General features: G+C 36.3%; 1 protein-coding gene across 1 annotated transcript; it reads left to right on the top strand.

Moving 5' to 3' along the window:
* Window positions 1-246: 246 nt before the first annotated feature.
* LOC140239071 (alpha-N-acetylgalactosamine-specific lectin-like) lies at window positions 247-11542 on the top strand. Its single transcript, XM_072318968.1, has 3 exons — window positions 247-377; window positions 4367-4544; window positions 11285-11542. Exons 1-3 carry the CDS (start codon window positions 247-249, stop codon window positions 11540-11542), a joined length of 567 nt encoding a protein of 188 aa, XP_072175069.1.
* Window positions 11543-20613: the final 9071 nt, after the last annotated feature.

The following is a 20613-nucleotide window of genomic DNA, read 5'->3' as shown; positions in this document are numbered from 1 at the left end:
TGTCTTTTTTTAAGTTCCTGTTTAAGCGACATATTGTTATAGCAAAAATATTAGGACACTGATTGAATCGGGAGCGTTCAGTCTGGACCTGCGCGTGTTCCGAACAACACGGGACTCTAGATATCCACTACGACAAATCTGGCTCATTGTGACATAGGAGAGGAAGGAAAAGCATATCATTCTTGATAACAAGGCAAATTATTCACAACTTCATCAATTTATTTGTAAGTTCGTATACCCTCAGTCATGTCTCGAAAACTGTTTCTGCTTTGCTTTGCCGTCACTGTCGGTTTGATTTTGCCGAAGCTCCCGGGTTCCTGTGCAAGGGCATGCGGCTGCCCTCCGATGTGGACGGGTTTCCAAGGCATGTGCTACAGGTAACAGGTTTATTCTTTGATTACCGTTTTTGGTTTGAAAGTTCTGGGTCTCATTAGATTAAAAAAAGTGGCAAATTATTTGTATTCAATGCTCAAGCAGCACACCTTACTTGAAAAATTTCTGCAACCCTGCATTAGTACTCTGTCTCTTGGTGTGCTTGTTTGATTGTTTGTGTATGTGTGTGTGTTTTGTATTGTTGTTGTTGTTGCTGGGTGGTTTTTTTTTTTTCGCTTGTTTTCTGGTCTTTTCCTTTTTTTTTGGGGGGGGGGATGGAAAGGGGACAGAGGAGGGGAATAACCAGACGCAGACTATGCAGAATGAGTCGAAGCAAATGCACAATTTACTTATTTTGCACTTATTTTACCAGGGGTATGGTTGAGGGGTTCGATGAGATGAGGGAGAATTCAATCAAGTAATGACCGGATTCTTGCGCTGAATTTGGTAGCTCCACTTCAGTTCCCATTCTACATCGCTGAGATATTAGTCAAACTGTCGACACAAATTATTGTGACAAATATACTTCCTAGCTAGTAAAACTAACATATTTTGCATTTTCCTTGTAATGATATAAAATGGGTGCAATCTGAAAGTTTCGTGGAAGTGACTGCAAAGTTTTTCTTTCATTGATACACAAACTCAAAGTAAACAATGCAGGAAACGAAAAGAAGGTTTGAAGGGCGAAACCCCGGGTAGAGCTTCATATTCATGTGGTCCTGTTAACGTAGATTAAGAATCTTATGTAACATCACGTGGAACTGTGCCTTGACGTACTGTAAGTGACAGAATAGGACAAGTGAGTGCAGAGAACAGAATTAATGTGGGGTATTCTTCTTAAGAAGGGCTCGACACTAACGGTGGCCCGGTGGACCGGGGCCACCAAAAACGCACGTCGGGCCACCAAAAAAAAAAAAAGTTGGATGTTTGCCTTTACTTTTGGAAATAAACAGCCGTAACAATCGGCTGCGTAAGATGCTGAAATAAATGTCAGATGTTTGCTTTTAATTTTTGAAATTAATAACGATAATATTCGTCTCCGTATGATACTAAAATAAATGTCGGATGCTTGCTTATTTAATGTCAGATATTTGTTTTTGCGTTCGGAAATGAATAAGGATAACATTCAGTTCTGGAAGATGCTGAAATACATGTCGAATGTTTGCACTTACGTTCGAAAGTAAATAGCAATAACATTCAGCTCCGGAAGATGCTAAAGTAAATGTCGAACGGTCCCTTTGACGTTCGGAAATGAATAACAATGATACTCAACGCAACTGCTAAAATTAATGTCAGATATTTGCTTTTGCGTTCGGAAATGAATAAGGATAACATTCAGTTCCGGAAGATGCTGAAATACATATCGAATGTTTGCTTTTACGTTCGAAAGTAAATAGCAATAACATTCAGCTCCGGAAGATGCTAAAGTAAATGTCGAACGATCCCTTTGACGTTCGGAAATGAATCACAATGATACTCAACACAACTGCTAAAATTAATGTCAGATATTTGTTTTTGCGTTCGGAAATGAATAAGGATAACATTCAGTTCTGGAAGATGCTGAAATAAATGTCGGATGTTGGCTTTTACTTTCGAAAGTAAATAGCAATAACATTCGGCTCCAGAAGATGCTAAAATAAATGTCAGATGATTGTTTTTACTTTCGGAAGTGAATAGCAATAATATTCTGCTCCATACGATGCTAAAATAATTGTCGGATATTTCCTATTACATTTCGAAATTAATAACAGTAACATTCAGTTGAGTTTGATGGTAAAATGAATGTCTGATGTCTGCCTTGACGTTCAAAAATGATAAACAGTAACATTCGGTTCCTTACGATGCTAAAATATTGTCGGATGTTTGCTTTTAAAAATGGAAATGAATAACGGTAATATTCTGCTCCGTATGATGCTAAAATAAATAACAGATTGTTACTTTTACATTTGGAAAAGAATAAGGATAACATTCAGCTCCGTAAGATGCTAAAATGAATGTCGATTGTTTGCTTTTACATTTGAAAATGATTAACGGTAACATTCGGCTCCGTAAGGTCCTAAAACATTAGTAAATGTTAGATGATTGCTTTTACAATCAGAAATTAATAACTGTAGCTTCGGCTCTTTTCAATACTAAAACAAATGTCGGATGCTTACAAATGTCTGCAAATGCTCCCACTTTCTCATTTCAAACGTAAGTTTTGACCACCTAAATAGGCATCAACCTTTATAATAATCTATAAGCCCATTTGCTAAATTTTAGAACACAGAATAACGGTAAGATGATTGAATTTTCCATTCATTTATTTTAGACATGGGTACCTGTATCACTTCAGTAATGCTTAATATTTATTTTTTCTATGTTTAGTGGGACCGATTTCGTTTTTTCTTATGTTTTTCTTGATTTTTTTTTCGGGCCACTAGATTTGACTTTCGGGCCACCAAAAAATAAAAATCAACTATAATCTATCAATAAAAGTTAGTGTGGAGCCCTGTCTTAAGTAATAATTAGTTCTGAGCGGAAGTAATGCAGTGAATTGGGCAGATGAGAGGTAAGAGGGGAAAAAGACATAGATGAACCAAAAGTTAAGAAGAAAAAGACATTCTTTCCCTGATTTTTTTTTTCAAGTGTACAGTGTTTATCTACACTAGCACGGAAGGTTTCATACTGGTGCCAGTAAGTATATTGGAGTGAATTATTTATGATTTGTGCTTAACGTAAAACGGAAAACGTTTCAAAATCGTACGTTTAACGTCAAATTTTGCCCTTAGCATTTATCGCTAAGTACAGGTTTTTGGAAAACGTTCTTTTAAAACGTCAACGGACGTTACAAAATAAAACGTCCTTTACAAAACGTTTGTAAACGTTATCGGAATTAACAAAACTAAACGTCCGGTACCTAACATATATCATGAATATTAATGTAGGCCCTATATTTGTTGATATTCAAGTAAGGAAATCTTTGAAAATTGTCAGAATTAGAAGACACTAAAGCGGAAAATAAAAGTGTACTTTAATACCCAAGATAACATTTGGACGTTTTCTGAACGTTCTTGAAATGTTCCAAGTTTGTTATTTGGACGTTTTATCAAAACGTTTTCAGAACGTCTTTTGTGGAATGTTTTCGCAGATTTAAAACGTTTCAAATGGATGTTATAGAAACGTTTTTTAAACGTTTAAAAACAATTTTAAGGAACTGCAGAAAACCTTTTGGACGTTTAAGAATAATCAAAGAGTTGTGTGGACGTTCTGCGGACGTCCAGAAAACCTTTAAAAACCGTCTAGAACGTTCAAAAAACGTTTTGAGAGCGTCTTCAAAGTCTTATGACCCGTTCCAGAACGTTTAGAGAACCTTTCATATCCGTCTAGAACGTCCAGAAAACCTTTTTAAGAACGTGTAATGTTTATTTTTTATTGGGTATCTTAAACAATTAGAGTTAAGCGATTATACGGGCACAATTTTGGATCATAAATACCCTAATCCCAATCCTATTTAATCCTATCCTAACCTGTTCCTAAAGTCCTACCACCTATACCTATACTACATCCTTTTCCAGATTGATGAATCTGTATCACCTTCTTTTATATACCAGCAAAATGTTAACTAAAATTTGATCACACACACCCTAATTAGGCGTTGTTAGGCCTGATAACATATGAAAATACCTCTTTATAACACAATTTGAAATTGTGAATAACTGAACAATAACGTAGGTAAGTTTAGTTTTGACACAGAAAGTTTTAACCCAGCATAAATCTTTAGATTTAAATGTCTTTTATCTATTTCCACTAGTTTTTAAATCTCATATTTTCTCTTTTGAAACCAAAATCAAATTTGATTTTTGACTCAAATTTGAATTTTTCTACATTTCTTTTTCAACTAGAGTTTAAGTGTAGATTTAATGACATTGAGATTTATCCATTCTTTCGGGTGAGACGTTAATCACTTGCAAATCACCTGGTAATATGAATAGGTGCTTGATTGCTCTTGTAGGTACTTTTCAGCAGAAAGTGTGACGTGGCAGGAGGCCGAAAGACAATGTCAGTCATTTACGAAGCCATGCTGGGAGGAGGGCGCCACCACCGGTCAGCTTGGTCACCTTGTGTCCATTCACTCCCAGGAGGAGATGGATTTCCTTAGTACTCTCTTTGAATCCATACGAAACAAACGGGTACGTATACTTTCAACAAGAGACTTTACATCTCATTTCACCTCTAACCCGCTAAGGGGAAAGAGAACCCCCAAATCACCCATTTTGGATTTTTCCACTCATTTTGAGATAAGGGGTGTTAGGGGTGATTTAAACTGTCTACTATCATATCTGAAAGTAATTTCCCCATAAATTTTCTCTTTTGGAGAAAAAAAAAAGACATTTTGTGTGCAAATGACCCTCACACTCCTCCAAAGCTACTGAAAAAAATCTTCTTATTTAGGCTACATTTCACCCTTCATTCCCTCGTAACTAAATAGAATAGCCCCCACACCGTGCATCCTGCCAGAAAGCTTGTACACAGCTGCATACGATGGTCCCATTCACAAACCCATAGAGTAATGAATATTCATGTACTGTTCCTGGAAATGCATTCTACTACCCAAGCTCATTATATATCCAGAATCAGGGGTTTAACCGAGTACTTGATGCTCACTGGTCCTTGGGATCAATGACATCATAATGCTGCGATCTCAGCAGGAAAAAGCAGCTTGCTGCAGCTAGATAGGGTATCAGGAGAGGTTAGGATGTAGAAAAAAAAAGGAGAAATCTGCACACGAAACGCCGGATGCTGAGGTAAGTCAGAAGTTGCACTGTACAGTCCCACATACTAGTTTACATGTTAGTAGCAGTAGCGGAGGTAGTAGCTCTACTCATACTGGCATTTCCAGCCAGGAAGTGCAATACAGTCCCACTACAAGTGAAACTGGACAGAAGATAATTGCTAATAGGCCTTCATGTAGAACTGCCTCTGAAAGGAAGCTAATTGATATAGGTAGTCAAACAATGCATGTAGAAGCAGCAGCAAACGCCAAACTTGTGCACTGCGATCTAGATCCAAACAGACCAAGTACATCCCACTCCCAGTCTCCGATTCCATATTTATCTCAAGACAGTGATAGTGACAGTAGCTCTATGCTCTCAACAGATGACGGAAATTCCCCTGCTGTTATATTAGCAGAAACATTGCAGCTTCAAGCTCTTATCAGTAACATACCGCCCACTTGCCCAGAATGTAGATCTAGTGGAACTCTGTCGTTCGAAACAGAAAATAGTGGATATGGGGTTATAGGGATGAAAGTGAGTTGTTCAGTGTGTGAGGTTGTAGTAAGTAATGAACTTAGTTCTAGTCGTGTTCCTAACAGTCAGGCATTCCAGATGTCAAGACGTGTTGTATCATCATTTTCAAATATTGGAGTTGGACATGCTGGTTGTGAGAGTGTGTGTATGATGATGGATATGCCAAGTTTGTCGAGTACAGCACACAGAACTAATGCCAAGGATGCAGCTGAGGCAGCATCTAAGATGAGTGAAGAAGTACTACAAGATGCTGCTCGTTATTGAGAAATCACTACAAACTATCTAACTCGGATCTGCATGCAGGATGATGATATCCTTGATGTAGCTGTAAGCTTCGACGGGTCATGGCAAAAGCGTGGACACGTACCTAAGGTCAGGACAGCGGCTGTGATTAAATTGGAGACAGGGCTTAGCGAAGACTGTGATGTCATGTACAAGTACTGTTCTGTGTGTGCATCTAATAATATGGACAAAGAGTCTACCAATTACAAAGAATGGTATGAAGCACACAAGCCTATAACTGCACCCAAAATGTGGAAAGAACTTCAGATTCGTTTGAATACATGGAAGCGGACAAGCTCTGGAGAAGGTCACTGAAACACTGTGCTACTCAGTGATGGAAATGCAAAAACCAACAATCATCTAGTGAAGCAGAATTTCTGTGGTACAGATCATCCCATTGTGAAGGAGGAATGCATAAACCATGTAAGTAGAAGGATGGGTTCGCATCTTCGCAAAGCTAGGACAGCAAGCAGCAAGCAAGGCTTACATCTCGGCGGACAAGGACAAGGAAAATTGACTGAATGGAAGGTGAAGAAACTATCAGCGTATAATGGTAAAGCAATACAGAGCAGTTCAACATGTGAAGAAATGCATGATGCAGTAATGGCCACCCTACATCATTCCCTGTCTACAGATGAGCACCATCAGCATCAGTTCTGTCCGAAAGGTCCATAATCGTGGTGCTTCTACAATAAAGCGACAGCAAAAAACATGACCCCGCAATCTCATAAGGAACGTGTTGGAACCCCACTGTCTTTGGAAGTTGGAGAGGCCATCAAACCAATCTATGTACACTTAGCAGACAAGGCCCTTTTATCTCGCTGTTTACGGGGCAAAACTCAGAATGCGAGCGAGTCATTTCATTCCATTGTGTGGAAGAGACTTCCGAAGACACAATTTGCAAGCAGGCCCAAGGTCGACATGGGCGTAGCAATGGCAGTCGCTGCGTTCAACAAAGGAGCATCTCAACTCGGATCAACACTCAGTTTTCAGGGCATCTCTCCAGGATCACAGTTTCATCGATTAGCCAAGAAACGAGATTCCCTTCGCATCAAACAGAGCATTCTACGGGCCAATGAGCAAGCAAAACGACGCAGGCAACGTCGTGAGCTGGCAAAAGTGCGCGAACAAGAAAAAACGTCACTTGAAAAAAGGTGTTACATATGAGTCTGGTGCATTTTGAATTGACTTTGTAAGAAACTGTGTGTAGATTTTGATTAGTGCTGCATTTGCACCTGAAGTATTATAGAACGTATAGGTGGCTGAGGTGCATGTACATATCAATTGGTAACACATAAGGTTACTTGCGATAGCTTTCCACCCTACACTTTATTATGAGAAGTTGCTATGTTTTCATTAGACTAGTGAAGTGATTGCTGATGTTTAATTGCTTTGTAATACTTGAAAATACTGAGTAATATGCTCTGTAACTGTTAAATTCAATCTATTCTTGTGAAAGGACCAAAACTAAAAAAAAAAAATCCTGTTAAAAACATCAAAATGTGATATTTTGGTCATTATTTCTTGTGGTCAATACCAACTTCGTGTGTGAAATAATGTGTTGCTAACTTTGTCAATGATTTTCTCAGAATCTGTATTTCAATGATATTTATTAAAACATGATCTATATCTCAGTTTTATTACATTATTTTCTCATGAAATTTGCAGAGTTTGTTCAGGAAAAAACACTCAATAAACTGACAGAGCAAAAAAAAAAAGTCTTTTCTGTTATTTCTAAGATCATGTAATTCGACACCACCGAAATAAAAAGAAACATAGAGAAAATGTAAATGAGGTACAATTTGTAAAAACCCTTTCTATACTTTATAGGTAATATCTAAAGGTGTAAGTTCACCAAATATCATTTGAATAAAATGAAAAATGTAGCCTGTGGAATCAAAAAAGATATTTTCAAAATGGCGCCGTTACCATAGCAACGAGTGCAATTTGATGCCAATTTTTATTTTTTCCTGATTTTCTAATATGCCCTTTGATAATGTAACAAAAAAATTGTCAGGCATCTTTTGTTTAGAAATTAAGTTTGAGGGTGTTGGTTCCCCTTAAGGACGGACTGATTTTGCTACAAAACGCATTTCCCATAGACGTACTCGGGAATCGTTCTCCACGGGTGAATTAACTTTTGTGGGAAATGTTGGTAAGATTAATTTTGAATAAATCAAGAGGTAACAAAATTAACAAAAAATAGACAAAAAGGGACTTCAAACTTTGAATAGAGAAATGAAATCACAATGAACTTTGGAATGAGTTGTGAACGTCTCTTCATGAGTTTTATTTTTACCTAAAATATTATGTAAGTTTGATTACATACACATTTCCTTCTGATTCATCTGTTTTGGAAATAATTGCTTTGATTTGATAGCTAGGTCGTGTTGTGACAGGCTGATATTAGAACATTTCTGTGCTATTTCAATGCATTTCATTTATTTTTTGAACATGATATACAACAAATTGAGTAAATCTGAACACGTATAATGTGAATAAAGACTCAAGAAGAAAATAATAACATTATGTTCCTGTCTATGAATATACTAACAGCAAACATTAATACACACACATGCATTCTGCGCATAAAAAGGTGAAGGGGCCCACTCAAAATGACTACTATTGCAAAATAACAATAACAGTCCCTCTTAAAGAAAGAAAGAAAACAGAAACGCTGAAAACCTTTCCAATACAAAGAGTACGCGAGAAAAAGAAAAAAAAAGGTTGTTTGTTTAGTATACATAATCAGAAGAAACTAGATATCAGAACTTAAAACTCCAACTATTACGACCAAAATCACTCTGAGAATGATCGCACAAAAGAAACAACCAACTAATGTTCAGGCGGTTTATTAACAGCGATATTGTGGGTACAGACTCGTAATCGGTCTTCAGATCAGTACAATAATGATCAAGAGAAACAATTATAAATCGGTAATGGAATCACTTACACGCATTACAGTCCAAAATCTGATAATGACGATGTTCACATAGTCCCCTGGTGATGTCCAGATACGATGTTCGACACACAGATGAATGGTCCTTGATGCACCGATGAATGATTCCTCCAACGTAAATTCAGAGGCACTGGTTGCAATAATCCACGTTATAAATCCAGGGTATAGGTCCACAGCGAAATGTGCAGAATCCAATGTTATGACGACCACGTCCAGTCGATGCGTTGAATGATGGTTCACTTAATAATGTCCAGCAAGGAATCCAGCCCGTCACAGCTTTGCCGTAACAATGTCCGTTGACACTAAAATATGGAGTCTCTCTCCAATGTAGGCAAATCAATTCTCTGCAGGCAAAATGTCTCCCGGGCCTTATCTCCACAAACACAGTTTGTATAGCAGGTCAGCAGGTAACACAGAACTGACTATAACAAGTCGCTTCAGAGCAAGAAGTGACGTAACTCTCAGAGCAGAGGTGTTGGATACTCTGCCTACCTCAGAATTTCTCCTGCTTATATACTATCCATTCACCCCTTTCTAGTACATTCTGTAATTTTCTCCAACCTGGGGCCACATACCTGAACATACTAGCAAGTCCAAATTCCAGGAATCCTGGATGACTCACTGCCTAACTATGTGCATAACATCATTGCCAAAATTAACTACCAATCACATTGGGTTACAGGGCAGTGCCTCACTCAGCCAGCACTTCCTAGAATATTCTGGAATGGGTTAAATCATTCTAGATTGAGTGAGCTATAATGTATTTCCTGTCACATGCATACATGTACTGTAGCTACATTGTATACCACCTGGAAAATTCTCCACTGATCTGGTCAGCCTGTATGTATTATATCTATATCATATAGAATGTTCTCCATTAATCTAGTCACCCCGTGTACATACACATTGAAACAACCATGCATACAGCCTTGATACATGTACATATTAACTACTTGTGTGTACATTTGTGACACAACACTGTCAAAATCTAGTATCATTTAGTGATTACTTAATAATAACAAATAATATATGTGACCTTGCACCACAAAACCAACAAAGAGTCGCCAGATATGGATGTTTAGTTAAAGGCAGATTCCAAAAGAGCAGACACTAAGCTTCAAAATGATGCATAACGCAATTCAAACGGACCCCCCTAACCTACCTAAATACTGGAAAGAAAGCACACACTCTAAAAAAGTGTGAAATGAGAAAAGAGGCTCTGAAGTACACGGTCTATTCAAGCGCTTAATCTTTACCGAGCCATGCTAGCTGTGCCGTGAAATGGACAAAACACAGGATGTAAACCACTGGAGCAACAACAATGAAGGGATTATCAGATTAAGCTGATATTAAGCATGTTCTATTAACACATTCTGCCCGTAATTAATACTAACTTTCAAAGAAGGAGCGTCATCTTTTCAAAAGTTATTAGACTTGAAAATTGAAGAGTGTGCAGAGGATTTCAAGACATGAAAAGTGGCCTCTAAGACATGCCTGATCATTCTACTCTTCCCCCACAAAGGGTTGTAAAAAAACTGTTAAAAACGCACTTTTCCATTCATGTAAAGATCCCAAACTGAAGAATAACATAGAAGAAGGATAACTTTTTCAAAAAATATGAAAAACTCAGGATTGACTTGGTTGAACCATTTCACCTTTTTTGAGTCCTCACGTAAAATCAAGGGATGCGACTTTTTGTTCGTTTTGTGATGTACGGTCATGATTTTATTGTAATATATCTATATATATATATCTATATATATATATATATATAACATGGAACGTTTTCTGCAATCATTTGTGACTGAGTTCATCAAAATCAACTGACCGTACTTATGACATCTCACGCATGTACACACACACACATACACAAACACACACAGAGAGAAAGACGCTGTAACTTTCGTAATCCTTACTTTGGTGAAAAACTTCTTCGATTCATTTATTCCCAAACAAAATAGGAAATTTTATTTGACATGAATTCTGGCTTTCCATAGGTCGCTAGACTATTTCTCATCTTCGGGTGTGTTAACTTGAATGTATGTGCAAATATATATGTGTGTGTGTGTGTGTGTGTGTGTTTCTGTTTGTGTGCGAAAGTACATGTATCGCCCTGTTTTTACATCTTAGAGGAAGATAATGGGGATGGGGGCGTTTAACACAAAAGACATGGGACATCCCTGTGCGTATGTTGCCTTTCTCGTTTTCATTTCTATAGTAATCTTCACGCCTTTTAAAGGAGCAATACATTCTGGTAACACAAACTATGTACTATGCACAAAGAGACAGAATTCAAATCTCCAAAAAGGAATATGTAATATGCAATGAAACTAATCATTTTATTCATTTCCCTTCTGTTCTTTTTACCGGAAATCAACAGTTCACCGGTCGACAACTGGTGTGGATTGGACTGAATGATCTGGAGTCTGAGGGTTCCTTTGTATGGAGTGACGGTTCGGATGTAAATTATACCTTCTGGAAATCAGACCAGCCAAATAACTATGATAATGCGCAACACTGCGTGGAATATGACGTGGCTGATGACTACAGGTGGAACGATTTGCAGTGTGACCCTTCTCCTGTGGGTAACGGATGGATTGTTGGAGGTTTTGTCTGCAAGCTAGGACAATGGCTTTAATTCCTGGGCTGTATAATGAAGGAGGTGCTGTTTTAGGAGATAAAATCAGAATCGCTCCTTAGATTGTTAGAACATGCATGCTCTGCACGTGGCATGAAGATGTTCTGCACTGTATGTCAGGTGTGGATATTATTCGTTTGACTAGACAAAAAAAAAATGAATAGATCGCCGTAATCTTTTAAATCATGCAATATTTCTCAGTCACAACAACAATAACAACAACAACAAGAACAAAAAACAAACAAATAAAAACAAACTACCAAGCAGCAGATATAAGCTACTCCCCTTTGTTATTTGCTGTTGTAATTAAAAATTATGCGTCTTTTTCAGTGTCAAAATACCAGGACAAGGGAAATTTTTCATTTCATTTCATTTTATTTCATTACATTACATTACATTTTTGCCACGGATAAAAATGCCTAATCAGCAAAGGCTGTTTTTCGATGGGGCCGTGAATCAATGTACATAAATCATGATTACATGATCAGAAATGTTTTAGATAAAAAAACAAAAACATCAACAATTTTCGCAACACAAACCTTCACAATTATTCACAGATTGTACACAAATATAACTAAATATAAATTACAACTATAAATTGAAATCTAACTTTTTAACTCTCAACGCTGCTTTAAACATGCAAAAAAAAAATATAGAAAACAATTACTCAGGCCAAAATATTTAGCATGTCAATGCCAAACCGGGCGAACGTATAGATAATCATTAGAATTTCAATGTATCAAGAGTATTGGGTGTTTTTTGAAAATAAAAAAGTAATATTTCTTTTTTCATTTATATATTAACTTCTCATGGTTTTTTTTTTTCAGATTTTGATAGGACACTTCTTATAAACTTCAATGTAGAACGCAAATTGCATGAAATATGCAACTCATCTCCTGTGCGTATTATTAAATGCTGACTTCATTAAACATGACTTCGTGCACTTGCAATAATTGATCACTAATGTATCATATCTAACATCAAATCTAACTTTGCGAGACCAAAATTAATGAGAGTGAGCTCGAGATAATAGTTCATGCAAGTTAAAATAGTAAAAGAAAAGTTCAATATAATGTATTGTGTACTATAACATACACACACAATATCACATGTATATCTATACAAGGCTTAGTATTATATATATATATGTGACCCTGCACCTCAAAACAAACAAAAAGTCGCCAGACAGGAGGCTCTGAAGTACAATGTCTATTCAAGCGCTTAATCTTTACCAAACCGTGCTGGCTGTGCGACGAATGGGACAAAAAACAGGAAGTAAACCACCAGAGTAACAACAATGAAGAGATTATCAGGTTAAACTGAAATTAGGCATGCCTCATTAACACAATCTGTCTATACTTAATGCCAACTTTCGAAGCAGTAGCACTATCCTTTCAAAAGTTATTAGAGTTGAAAGTGAAGAGTGTGGACAAGGTTTTTCAGAAATGAAAAAGGGATTCTAGAGACACACCTAATCACACTATTCTACCAAAAATGTTCGAGATAAACTGCTAAAAAACACACTTTTCTACCCGTTTTATGATACCAAATTTTAGCATAATGTAAAAGAAGACCCGCTCTTTCAGAAAACATGGAAAAGTCAAGTTCGGCTAGGTTGACGCATTTCACTTTATTTTCAGTCCTCACGCAAAATCAGTGTGTGCGACTTTATGTTCGTTTTGAGGTGCACGGTCACATATATATATATATATATATATACATATATATAATATATAGAGAGGGTTTGTTTGCAAAAACCGATAAGTCCATATTTGCCAAATGGAGATATTTGCGATTAAAGGTCAAGAAAAATAAAGAGAATACTAAGCAAATGTTTGCTTCTTTTGACCATATCTTCAAAAATGTACCTTTATTATGTAGTGACCAATATATCATTTAAAAGGTATTAGTTTGTACTTTATGACAGAGACCGTACTTCAAAATTTTCAAAAATGGACTTATCGGTTTTTGCAAACAAACTCTTCATATATATGTATATGTATGTATATATATATATATATATATATATATATATATATATATATTAAGTGTAACAACAAATATTTCCCACTTCTGATCCTTAGTAGTTAAAAAACCGTATGTTATATAACACTGACATTGATATGAGCAGTAGCTGAATAGTGTTCAATAATTTTGTTCGAATTTTGTTAAAAATGAGAGCCTACATCAGTTTCAATAATTCAAAAAATAATTTGTATGTTGGGTTTCATATTTTGCTCTGTTATCAACTCACTGTACAAAATTTTGATTTTGCACAGGGGTCAATTGGTGTGTATGGGTCTAAATGGGAATGTGTGGCAAGTGTGTAACATCCTGACAATGACCCTAAACAATGGCCAGAATTGGAACGCTCTATGACATATTCATCAGAAATTCCACTATCACAGCTAGTCTTTATTCATCCTGAAATGTAATGTATGCAAGCACATGAAAACATGTGCTTATGGTTTTCATGTGCATGCATTTTACCCTTTACCATGAATTCAGACTAGCAGTGTCATATTAATTATGTTGTATTAACATATTCTGCCCATAATTCCAACTTTCAAAGTAGTAGCATTATCCTGTCAAAAGTTATTAGAGTTGAAAGTGACGAGGGTGCAAGGGATATTCAAGAAATGAAAAGGGGCGTCTAAGACATACTTGATCTCACTACTTTACCAAAAAAAAAAAGGGGGTTGTAGAAAAACATTCCCATTCATTTTATGATCTCAACTTAGAAATAATGTAGAAGGAGGACAGCTCTTTCAAAATGAAATATATAAAACTTCAGATTGACTTGGTTGATCCGTTTCACCTTTTTTGAGTCCTTAGGTAAAATCAAGGGATGTGACTTTTTGTTGGTTTTGTGATGCACGGTCAAATATCATATATACATAAGTTTGTACATTTTATATACGAAATGTCTATCAACAATGTGTGTGTCGATGAAATGTGTGTGGTTGTGTGTTTAACAAATGTGAGTGTATGTTTCTAGAGTATATACGTCTATATTGATTACAGCAATTAGTCTCTCAATAACAATCTTATATTTTGTTTTCCCTATTGACATAAGACACCTCTCAGTGTATACCTTGATGTCAATAATCTTGTGGTGATTGCTAACATCGGCCAAATCGGCGACGAGGCCTCAAATGAGTGAAACACGACAAATATTGGGCATCACGGAAACGCTAGCACCCAATAGCTATTGTGTTACTACCAAAACCACACTGAAAATGATAGCACAAGAACAAATAAACTAATGTTCATGTGGTTTATTAACAGTGATATTAAGTGTACAGACCTGTCTATCAGTATAATCAAAACACAATGATAATGTAATTACTTATATGTGTTACCATCGACTATGATAATGATAAGTTCCATGTAATTCCCTAGAGTATGTCCAAAGATGATTTCGATGCACAGATGAATAAATCACTGCAATGGGCACAGGTTACTGTAATCCAAAGAATAAATTCACAGCGACACACGTAGACTCCATCAGACGTTAAAGGCCCTGTCACACCTTTCCGAGCAAGCTAAAAGGGCTTGTTGCGACGAGGGATTTTCCGCACGCAGGAGAATTCGTCGTTCACACCACGAAGTGGCACTTTGGCCAAAATCGCGTAGAAAATCATTTTTCTGTTTTCTTCATTTTTGTTATGTATTTGTTATTCTCTATCATTTCACAGAATCTCAGGTCAGAATTATGCTTATTTATGCAAAAACAAGTATTTCTACAAGTGGCACAATGCACAAAAACGTAGATCAGTAATTTCACAAAGGTGGCACTAACGAATGTGCCGCTTCGTGGAATTAATTGCTCTGTGTGTTGCTTAGTTCACGAAGTGGCACAGTACATAGACGCCCTGTGTTAAGACGTGCTACGCGCACCGTACGCGGACCACTTGCAGCGAAGCTGCGATATCACGTCAATATCCAGTGAAAGACCAAGAACCATGCTTTTAAGAAGGTAAGAACTCTGGGTAGATTTTAGTCATCTGTGAAAATAGTGTTTATTTTGTCGTACTTTTGGCTATCCTGGATTTTAGGGGTCTAAATTATTTTGGCATACTTTTATTTTGACTTGACATTACAACGCTATAACGTAACATTAGAGACGTTCAAGACAAGGGTCTGATGTTCATACTGTAGAACGCAACTTTCAAGTTAACCTAGGCCCACGTACTGTGATCCGTGTATGCTATGAGTTATCAACACCCACCCCCCCCCCCCCCCCAAGAAAACATAAATTAAATTCACGCTTTGCCAGCATTACCCTTTTTATTTTTCTGGAGAAACGTCTGCCTATTTAGACCTTCCGCCTTTTTATTTGCTTGTCAGTTGCGTAGAAGTCAATGTGTATGATGTTCGTGCCTGTAGAAAAGTCTAGTTTCTAGACATAGATGATCTGTAAGTAACAGTTAGAAGTTCAGTAGAACCTCTAATACTAGGAATAATATTAACAAGGGCCGGGCTCAGACGGGTACGTTTTATGGAGTCATCACATATTTAAATCTCTCATAGATGTGTCTTATGAGCGAAAAGTCTCTCCTAAGGCTTTCATGAAACGGATCACAGTCTAGTAATTTACATAGATATGAAACAAATTTGCGAGGGAGCGAAACATTATTAATGTGATTATTTAGGCCTACATCCTCACTTGACCTTATCAAGATGTAGATAGACCATATAGCACGATGAAAGAAAATTCTAGACACCCATTTAAAAATGAAACAAACAAAAAAATCACAGGGCTGTTTGCCGGAAAAAAAAGAGAGATTCCTAATTTCTAGAGAATTATGCATTCAGGTTTTCAGGGAAACATCTTCACATGTTCGTGCCTGTAGAAAAGTCTAGTTTCTAGAGAATTATGCATTCAAAATTTCTAGAGAATTATGCATTCAGGTTTTCAGGGAAACATCTTCACATGTTCGTGCCTGTAGAAAAGTCTAGTTTCTAGACATAGATGATCTGTAAGTAACAGTTAGAAGTTCAGTAGAACCTCTAATACTAGGAATAATATTAACAAGGGCCGGGCTCAGACGGGTACGTTTTATGGAGTCATCACATATTTAAATCTCTCATAGATGTGTCTTATGAGCGAAAAGTCTCTCCTAAGGCTTTCATGAAACGGATCACAGTCTAGTAATTTACATAGACATGAAACTAATTTGCGAGGGAGCGAAACATTATTAATGTGATTATTTAGGCCTACATCCTCACTTGACCTTATCAAGATGTAGATAGACCATATAGCACGATGAAAGAAAATTCTAGACACCCATTTAAAAATGAAACAAACAAAAAAATCACAGGGCTGTTTGCCGGAAAAAAAAGAGAGATTCCTAATTTCTAGAGAATTATGCATTCAGGTTTTCAGGGAAACATCTTCACAGTCTTGTGCTACTTCATCGTTGAATATATATATATATATATATATATATATATTTTTTTTTTTTGCAATTATTCTGACAATGCATTTACCAATTTGAAAAGTAACAGAGCTATCCAGAATAATTTTTGAAATTGCGTTTATATATTTTCTTGATAGAAAAGGCCCTGGATGTGTTAAGATTTACAAGGTCACCAAGATACGTTATTCATGTAATAATTTACATGTCTGTACTGTGTTTCTGCAATCTAATTAATCCAGATACCAACAGTGCAGGGTACTTCCAACTCCAGAATCCCACCTCTACAGAAAGCGGTTCGGATTCAGAGGACAATGTTTCACCGCCAGTACTGTGTAACGAAAGTGTACTTCAGCAACTAGTGGAGAAATTATACATGCCAACCGTTGCAATGTTTTTCTTCTTTTTTTCCTTAAGACTCTCAAGCATAAACACCACTTCCTAACATCTTTACCACCAATGGTTGACAGTGATGTCAGGCCTTACTTTAACTCATGTGTCCATGTAATTATTTCAAATGATCTTTAGGTTCAGTTATCCTATTGTCGTAAGATTGATGATAAAAGACATGTTAAGCAAACGAAAGCACCTGCCTAGAGCAATGTGGGGTTTTTTTTTTAAAATTTAATTAAAAATATTCGAAGAACTATGAATCAAACAAAATTTGGTGATACAAGTACTATGTTTCACCACTGTAAATGGACCGTGCATCACAAAGCAAACTAAAAGTCGCACCCCTTGATTTTACGTGAGGACTCAAAAAGTTAAAATGGGTCAACCGAGTCAGTCCTGAGTTTTTCATATTTTCTGAAAGAGCTATCCTTCTATATTATTCTTTAGTTTGGGATCATAACATGAACGAGAAAGTGCGTTTTCAGCAGTTTTCTACAACCCATTTTTTGGGGAGAACAGAATGATCAGGTATGTCTTATAGTCCTCTTTTCATTTCTTGAAATCCTTTACTCACTATTCACTTTCAAATTTAATAACTTTTGAAAGGATAATTGTACTGCTTTGAAAGTTGACAATAATCGAGGGCAGAATGTGTTAATAGAACATGCTCAATTTCTGATAATTCCTTTATTGTTGTTACGGTGGTTGTTGTTCCGGTGTGTCTTGTCCCTTTTATTGCACAGCTAGCACGACTTGGTGAAGATTAAGTGCTTAAATAGACCCTGTTCTTCATAGCCTCTTTTCTCAGTTCAATCTTTTTCAGAGTGTGTGCTTTCTAGTATTTAGATAGGTTAGGGGAGTCCATTTGAATTTAATTATTCATCATTTTAAAGCTCAGAGTCTGCTCTATAAGAATCTGCCCTCAACTGAAAATCAATGTCTGGCGACTTTTTGTTGGTTTTGTGATGCAGGCTCAAAATGTAATATAGAATGCACAACACATTACTGTTCACTCCATAATTCAAATCAGTTTGCTTAATGATAATATCCATATGGGTACTTCGCTACATTGGCATGTACACTCGAGTGGCCTTTTCAAGTTTCACTTTTGTGAGAAATGTATCATAATCACAACTGAATGGGTTTAGATGTGATACAACATTAATGTCTCATTAATCATCTATCATTATGAAAAAAATGTCTTGCGTGTAAATATACTAGTGCAGCATCTTGCATTTGATGTATCTTTTTTTTTAAATGTCATGACTGATACCATTTATGGATGTATCATATCAATATCAATTTTCTGTAATTTGAAACATGTTTATTGCAATACCGTTATGATTAGCATGTTTGTTAGTTTCAAGCAGAACTTGAATATCATGACAATCAATAATGGAAAAAAGCACCTCATGTACTGTATTCTACTAGACTCAATTAAAAAATATTCAAAATCTACGAACCAAGGCAATTTATCATATTGTTTTTTATAGCAAGAATGACAGTGTACATAACCTGTAACGTTATAAGAAAATTATCCTAATACATCTTTGATACAAACACAGCATAGATGTTTGCAGGCGTTACAAGTAGAGTAAAAATGACAAATTGAGAATTTAATAACAACAAAGAACAATAAATAGATGCTCCCTTCTACTTCCAGTAGTGTATGGGAGGGTTGTAAATTACGCGCTTGTGTTAATTTCAGCACGCATCTTGATTTGGCGGTACAACATATACCCCATATATTGGACATTCAAAAAAAAAAAGTTGATCTATTCATTTAATTATTTTACCTCCTGAGCCGTAATACACTGTGCTGAAAGTCAATGATCTAATTAAACGTAGAATTAGTGATCGCTGATGCGTTTTAAAGTGCTGATAAGCAGGGTAATGGACGTTGGTGTTAATTAAGGGGACGCAGGTACGTGTTCCACAGAATTATTAAGTTTCTTCGTCTTATCTGGCAGAAAAAAAAAAGAAACTTCTTCAGTGTTATTTGTAACCCTTTCCGCAGCTAGCCTATCCTATAACGTGTGTATAGAAATATAATTATCTAGGCCTATTCTTTCAAATACCTTCAGAATATAATTATGTTATAACAATAAGCTGACAATGTAGTTTTGAAATGTACTGTCAATTTTTTAATACTTAATTTCGATTACATTTTTGAAATGTAAGCACTTTTTCAAGTCTGAAATGGTGTAAAAGATCATTGTCATTGCTTTATCAACTGACCATTTTTCTTTGTCAGTGAAGTCAGTGAATAAAATATGAAGTGTTTTCATCACTTAACAAGAAAATGATTTATGGGGATTGATTTTATCATTTCTTTCGTACATTCTTTCTTCAACCTTTATCACGTGGATTTGTTTTTGTTTTGCTAGTTTTTTTTTTATATAGACGATTGAAAGTAGTGAGTATTCTTTTAGAATAATAAGTATGATAAAAAAGAGACTGGATACGGGCAGTTGATGGGGGATGAGGTAGGCATGAGATTGCTTCCAGGAGAGAGAGGGAGAGAAAGTAGACTTAACTGTAAAATAAAGTCTGCATGTGAAGTTATGAGACGTTGAACATAACTGTGAGCATGGTGAAACATAGAATTAAGCAAGAAAAAAGATCAGTATACATTGGAGTATCAATGTACAGATGAGGTGAATAATTTTGATTAGGAATCAACCCCTTGTCATCATAAACACAGAAAGTCCTGAACATAACAGCAACACTGCTTGTTTTTATTACATGGAATTGTTCTTGTGATATACATGTATAGCCAAGAAGACATTTGGGGTTTATAATAAAATAGCGAAACTGTTTAAATTTTCACTGTAAAGGCTGCACGAATGATTGAAATAATTCGGAAATTGCAACACGCGCGAATACCTTATTGTTGTGAACAAGGCGCACGTACGGTACGTCGCGCGCGCGTGCAATGTGCCACTTCGTGGAATTAATGAAACGTCGATTTGGGCGTATGATTTCGTTCACGAAGTGACACATTATGTTTGCAACTTTATGGTGTTAATATATTATCTCCTCGATTTGAAAAAATCATAGAAGTTGGTGAGAGAAATATCCCTCTTCATTTTCTAATCAGTAAACCATATATATATCCCCCAAAACCGATCGTAAAAGCAATTTCAATATCGCATCTCAGAAAACCTCGTATTGTACTCGCGAATACACAGGACACAATGGGGCGCGACCCAATGTGCCACTTCGTGGAAACAATCGAACCGCGGTTTACGCGTATGA

Source organism: Diadema setosum, chromosome 15 (genome assembly GCF_964275005.1).
Source record: "Diadema setosum chromosome 15, eeDiaSeto1, whole genome shotgun sequence".
In the NCBI taxonomy this organism is placed as follows: Eukaryota; Metazoa; Echinodermata; class Echinoidea; order Diadematoida; family Diadematidae; genus Diadema; species Diadema setosum.
This window is presented reverse-complemented; position numbering and strand designations above follow the sequence as displayed.